The sequence below is a fragment of the Nomia melanderi genome, chromosome 2, assembly GCF_051020985.1.
Source record: "Nomia melanderi isolate GNS246 chromosome 2, iyNomMela1, whole genome shotgun sequence".
NCBI classification, from domain to species: domain Eukaryota; kingdom Metazoa; phylum Arthropoda; class Insecta; order Hymenoptera; family Halictidae; genus Nomia; species Nomia melanderi.
Genome location: NC_135000.1, coordinates 14243118 through 14250047, shown reverse-complemented (window position 1 = coordinate 14250047; position 6930 = coordinate 14243118). Strand labels below are relative to the sequence as shown.

Here is a 6930-nt window from a genome sequence, read left to right as displayed (position 1 = left end):
AATGTTTTAATTATTATTGACAAATATTAACGAGGTATAATATTCTACACCATGTGTTCTTCCTTATATACATATATGTTATGCATATTTGTGACGCAAGAATTTAGTCGTCTCTCAATTGGTAAATCAATGATCTTATGGAAGTGATTGAAAATAAACAAGTATAGACAGTCACAGAGCTAGCCAAGATATTTTAATGTTACGTCGATCTAAGCAACTTCTTACACATTTAAAGCTGGATGAATTAACGATTAAAGTTGTGCTAACATTCATAGCATAAAGTTTTTCATCTATAAGAGGTAAGCACACAGAATGTTCACACATTTCCTTTGAAAACATTACAAGAAACATTTAACAGATTCAACGTGAGTATAACCTATTTTGTACTCGTCAAACTTTAATCATTTACAGAAGTAAACTTTATATTAACAAATGTATAGTTTATAATTGTAGATAGTATAAAATACTAAATAATTATCTAAATGTTACAATTATCTGCATTAGATAAACAAAAAATTCTTAATCATTTTTTGACATTTTCTGATATATATCTTTTTGTGAAATTGACAATACTTTTATTATTTACTTTAATTATAGATTATATTCTTTTACTACAGATTATATTAATTTAATTCTTACTTTCATATGAAAGATTAAAGTAATTCAATTCGTTTGTCGAAAATAGTAACCTTATTTTTACAAAGTATTTTGAACATATTTATTTTTTAAACGCAAAGAATACTGTAAAAATGACATGCATAATATATTCGATTCATATTTAAAATGTAGGAAACTAAAATTTATAAATGTGCATATGTGTATAACTTGATAAATAAGTTTATAGTTTATAAGTATGTGTATTTATTAATGACATATATATATCTTTGTAGATGTCACTAACCTTTCAACAGATTATACTGGATGCTAAGAAATTAGTAATTAAAATATCAGACCATGAAAATGTTGCTGATAAGTTGATAAGTGAAATAGAGTCAGTTTTTACTCAAATTATTAATATGAAACGGGTAAAAAGATTGTTTACTTAATTTATATTAATTTATGATTACCTATATGAATAAGTATGAAAATATATTAAATTTTTATTATTTGATTTGTAGTAGTGTTAATTAATTAATTTGAACAGATTAATAAGATTCTTTGATATAACAGTAGTAATCATATTTATAAGGATAGAAATTAATTGCTAATTGTAATATTTTATATTTTATGCATGCCTAGTATCAAGAAGAAGTAGAAATTTTGAACACAAAAGCGAATCAAAGACCACATGTACAATTAATCGCAAATATATATAGGGAAAGTAAATATTTGCAAGAAATACAAGCACAAAATAAGCAATTGAAAAATGCATTGGAAGATCACCAGAATGCCCTTGAATTAATAATGTCGAAATACAGGCAACAAACTTCAGCGTTATTACGTCTATGTAAACTGGACCCTACTTCGTTACATAATTCAAAATATGCTAATGTAAGTATCCTGTTCAAAATATCAGTGTCATTATTTCGTATTTATTATTATAAAATGAGAATGTTGTATGTAAGTCTATAATATAGAATTTTTAATTTTAAGTAAAAAAGTTATAAAGTATATTGTCTGCTACTTTTATCTTACAAGAAGAGCCCAAGATCCTCTGGTCACAGATTTTGCTGAAACTTTGTATACTAATAGATATTGTTGTCTTGTTCATATAATGTAAGTGTAGATACTCAATAGTTTTTTAGATAATTGTTAAAGTTTTATGAAACATATTTTACTATCTAAAGGAGTGTATCAATAGAAGTTTCGATAGTATGATGGTAGTATTCTAAAGTAAGCTGTAGTTTGAAATCTGCGAGTACAAATCCCTTTGCAATGATATTTTTAAAATTTTTTTTTCAATTGGTCTATTTATATAAATTATGTTTCATACATAAAAACACGTACATAATTTTAAACAATATTCAAATGACATATCTTAATTTATTAAAAAAAGTTTCAATTTTATTTATGTTATAGGTGTTGGAAATATCAAATCATCAATTGTATATAGTAGTGATTTTTACTACAAAACGAAAGATAAAATTTTTATACAAAAAACTATAATAATAAATAAGTGTACAGAATATATAATATATTAATATTTAAATTAAAGTAGACTTCCGCCATACCGGAAAACAGAAAAGCATCACATAAATTACAATGAATGAATGTATTTCGATTTACCACAATCATCGTGATTATTTAAAATTAGATATGTGTTTTTATATGCGAAATATAATTTACATAAATAGATCAATTGGAAAAAAAATGAAAAAAGAAGTACATCGCACAGGATTCTAACTCGAACTTACAGTTTACAAATTTAGTAAGCTACCGTCACGCCATTGCATTTCTAATAATATGCATTTTCAGATAGTAAAACATATTTCTCATAAAACTTTAATAACTATTATTTAAGAAACTATTGAGTATGTATGCCTATAATGCTATATTTTCATGAACAGGGCGACAATATCTATTAGTATACAAAGTTCCAGCAAAATCTGTGACTCAAAGACTGTGCACTCTTTTGTTAGATCCTTTACCTTCATATTAATTAAAGTGACAATTGTTGTTTATAATTTATATGTAAACTTATAGATAATTACAAGTCAAGCTGAAAAAATTAATGAGATGGCAGCGATAATGAAAACTGCAGCTACCATAGATGAGGAAACTGAATTGAAAGAAAAAGAGATGTATTATAGTTTAAAAGAAGAAAATGCAACATTAAAGGAAATAGTTAATATTGCTAATAAATATGGTTCCCTAAACAAAGAAATTGAAACAGATAATAAAACGGTCCAAACAGATTCTGTAACCGTATAAAGACATGTTTTAATGTACACACTTATATAAAGTTCGTATTATTTATTTCATATTTTATAGCATAATTAATGTCAAAAAAAGTGTATTATCTATATGCAATAAAGTGCACGTACAATATATGTACACAATAAACATTTTTAATGAATTTTATTAAAAAATAATATTTCTAATTGTTGTTTTCATTTCACGTCATTATTCCGAATAATAATCATCGATTTCCAATTAAAATTCAATTATTTTCTTTAATGAAAAGACGGGAAGGACCCAATTTTCAGCACGCAATGAAATCGGAACATTCGAATATTCCCGCATGTTTGCGCATGTGCTCGAAAAGTTTAGTAATAATAGCTATGCTTTCCTAGGGAAAAGAGAAATTGTTCATTTGCTATATATATTTTCAAAACAGTTGAAGATCCATCCTTTTTAGTTGGATGTCCGTGTTCAATGAAAGGTATATATAAGCACAGTATACGTGCTTGACGGGAATCAACGGGCGACGTTATATATTTGATATTTATTATCTGTATTTGTCGCGCTCAACTATACGAGCATACGCTATCTATTTAATTACATATGTAGTACGTATATATATAGTATAATAACCGCAGTTCCATCTACATTCTGCCCTCCCATAGTAGCACCGTTAATGTGCATCGTGAGATACTAGTGAGCTCCGTTTAAAGAGAGTGTAGGGTGGTGTGGGTGTGCACACTGCTGGGGAGGACAGACGCACAAGTGAACGGGTGATGGCAAGGAGTGGAGGTGATTTTTAGTGATCTTTAACAAATGGCTCTGTCCGAGGTGCACAATTTGGCTGCAATTATCGGCAACAATGGTTTTACAGTTAACAAGGTAAGCAACCATATTTCACTGTCTCTGACTTCATCACCGAAAAAGTGACGTTCATCTTTCTCTACTGCAAAGTACAACGCGATCGTTCCAACATAATGCGTAGAGAAAGATATAATTGTATTGTTTAAGAGATATTTAACGACCGAGTAGATGAAAAGTATTACGTCTATTACATCAAAGAATTTATTACTTACGTTATTATATCACGATAACTTAACGAGTGAGAACGATTTGAAATTCATTCGCTTTTAATGCACAACGATATTACAATATCATTCACAATAGATTTAAATTTCAAATAATCAGTTCTGGCATTGGGCTGTAAATAGAGAATTAATGTGTGCAATTTAGTAGTTGTATTACAATATTCATTTTTGTGTGTGTATAATCACCTTAATATGTTATTTTAATAACATTTTACTTTTAGTTACATACACATTATTGTAAAGAAATCACTTTTGTGTACTTTTTCTTAGTATTTTTGTACTATTGTAAAGTACTGCAATATTTGTTGCAATTTATTTGTAGTGTGAAATTAATAATTTTTTTAGAATAATATGGTTGAACGTAACATTAGCATGTTGGAACCACGAAATAATTATCCAGCTGACCGTTGCAATGCAGAATATCATTACTGGAACTATGACTTAATGGAATGTAATGCCCAAAAAAATGTAAGCAATTTGAAATAATAATTGTACTTTGTATATTACTTAAAAAGTTAAATAAATATAAAATAATCTTTTTTAATTTGAAACATTATAAGATATTATTTTGTAACATTTTATGAGTTATATTTAAATATTGTTTATTAAATGTATAATATAGTGTATGTATATAATTCAGCAAAAAATATTTTATTATAAACAAATGAATTATCTGAAAATAATTTCATATATAAAACTAATAATGCAACTAATACTATGAATTACTTACTTTTTATTTTAACACATTCATTTATTAAGTACGATGTAAATTATATATATATCCATACACTATCACATTTATATAATTAAGCGATTTACCTATTTTCTTCAAATACATTTACACATATTTTATCTAAGAAAATTACTTTATACTGAGTAAAATTAATGGTTGTATGTAATTTATATAATTATGATATCAGATTTATTATAATTTACAATACATTAGTTAAAAATGTTATATATGGATTACTAAAGATGAAGATTTTATTGTATTAATGTAATATTTTAAATATTCTATTTAGATGAATGTGGAAGATGAAGACAGTCAGGATTTAAATAATTCTATGGTTAATGATTTGGTCTCAAAAATTCTTGACGATGATTCGATTGTTGGTGACAATGCTCACAGTAATAGATATAATGGCGATATTCAATATCATTTAGACACACAATCTTCTATTATGGAGAATAAAATGGAAAATAACACAGATCTTAATCTTGCTAATATAGACCAATTTAATATGCATTCTACATTCAGTAAATTACAAAACAGTGTTTCCAATAACACTAAACTTGAATGTAGTTATAACAATCTTTGTAGAGAACTTAAAACATTGAGTCTCAATACATGTGCAAGACAAGTATCAGAGCAAGAGAATTTATATAGTAATGGAGTTCATGCATATCCGAATATGTACTCATCTGATTCACAGTCATATGTATTACGTCCAAATAATGAAAATTCATGTATTAGTGGAAACACTATGCCCCTGTGTAATGACTTGTTAACAACAACAAACGAGACAAATTTAAATAAGGAGTCTACTAATTGGTCAGAAAATTTATCCACTACGGGATATACATCAGATTTATTTGGAAATTATCAACGAATGCAAAATTGTACAAATCCGCATCTTAATATTAATATGGCTCTAACATTGGCATTAGATTCTCCTGATCCAATTACTCTTAATGAACTGGAGTATCATAATAATATTAGACAAAATGGTACTGCTAATACATATAGTAACCCTACAGCTACTATGCATGAGTTGTGTAGCATGACTGCCAGTAATCAAAGTTATAGACCAAGCTCAGCGATGACTGATTTAAGTATCGATTCTGGTTTTCTCTCAAATTCTCCGTTGCAACACTTTTCCCCGGCTGACACAAACCTGCACAATTGTTTTGGGAATAATATACAACGCAATAATGCCAGTGACTATAAAGATTTACAAGATTCGGGTAGATTAAGCATGGCAAATATCTCTATACAAAATGAACAATTGCAATTTTTGCAACAAGCTCGTAGTTACAAATTGGATCAAGCTGTGGACCAAGAATATAAACAACTAATCGACTATTATCCAGGCGTGAACGACTTTACCACAACATCGATCAATAGCTTAGACACAAATGAGAACTGTCTTTCAAATAACGATTACAGAGTTGATAACAATTTATTGAAAATTAACAGTCCAAAATCTAAGACTATCGAGACTAAGACATATTCACCAATTGGATTTCCAAAGAATTTAAGTTCACGACATACACATCAGTCAATTGCAAAATATGGATACTATAATTATCAACCTTACACTGCCAATAACGGCGAGACTTTTAAAATGTTACCACAGAGTTCTACATCGTATCATGACTTGAAACAGCCTAATAGCACTAATACGTACAAAATGGAAGGAATAGATCTTACTAAAAAAATACCTTTTCCTTCCGTGAGTCATTTGACCAATCAAATCGCAGGGTCTTCAGTGAACAAGAATACTTTTAATTACATTGTAAAACAACGACATCATATGCCAAGAATACAGAATACTCCTGGTATTTCATCGGGAAATGTGCTATTTAATTCAGGAATAGTACCAAATCCAAGCACAGTAAGGTCCGGACTATTCCCATCGGTGATGCCAGTTCCTGTACCACTTCCAGTTTCACGTCTATTTTCTGTACTCTATGGTGGTGGTCTAAGTCTCAGAAATGGAAGTGGGACAGCTAGACGTACAGCCCCTTCAAGTATACTTCACTTTAGATTGGAGCAAACCTACAAACAATTTAAGCAATTGGAAAAGGAACGAAAGAAATGCGAAGCTGGGTTAGCTGCTCATTTTCCTGGCAAAAGAGTAACAAGTGCAAACAATATCCCCATTCCTCGCCTTCAAGGAAATCCATCACGTGTAGATCGTTTAGTTATCGACTATTTAAGAGAACATGCACGTGTCATAACATTGATTGCAAAAGTAAGTACTTAAACATTGTTGTTGCA

The 6930-nt window shown here is 28.6% G+C and overlaps 2 protein-coding genes across 3 annotated transcripts in view; both read left to right on the top strand.

Annotated features, from left to right (window-relative positions):
* Positions 1–91: 91 nt before the first annotated feature.
* On the top strand, positions 92–3034 carry LOC116431954 (Fibroblast growth factor receptor 1 oncogene partner 2). Of its 2 annotated transcripts, none has more exons than XM_031988128.2 (4): positions 92–365; positions 891–1025; positions 1240–1491; positions 2644–3034. In XM_031988128.2, the coding sequence occupies exons 2-4, from the start codon at positions 891–893 to the stop codon at positions 2869–2871; spliced, it is 615 nt and encodes a 204-aa protein (XP_031843988.1). In that variant the 5' UTR covers positions 92–365; the 3' UTR covers positions 2872–3034. The 2 variants fall into 2 exon arrangements, with proteins under 2 accessions (XP_031843988.1, XP_031843987.1); XM_031988127.2 differs by having other exon boundaries at positions 101–299.
* Positions 3035–3239: 205 nt separating this feature from the next.
* The window catches only part of LOC116431952 (uncharacterized), a 28842-nt gene continuing 25151 nt past the window's right edge, over positions 3240–6930 (top strand). Inside the window, exons 1-3 of the mRNA XM_031988123.2 lie at positions 3240–3723; positions 4275–4397; positions 4952–6904. Of these exons, the coding sequence (XP_031843983.1) occupies positions 3658–3723; positions 4275–4397; positions 4952–6904 (2142 nt within the window). The 5' untranslated portion in view covers positions 3240–3657. The remainder of the gene's footprint in view (positions 3724–4274; positions 4398–4951; positions 6905–6930) is intronic.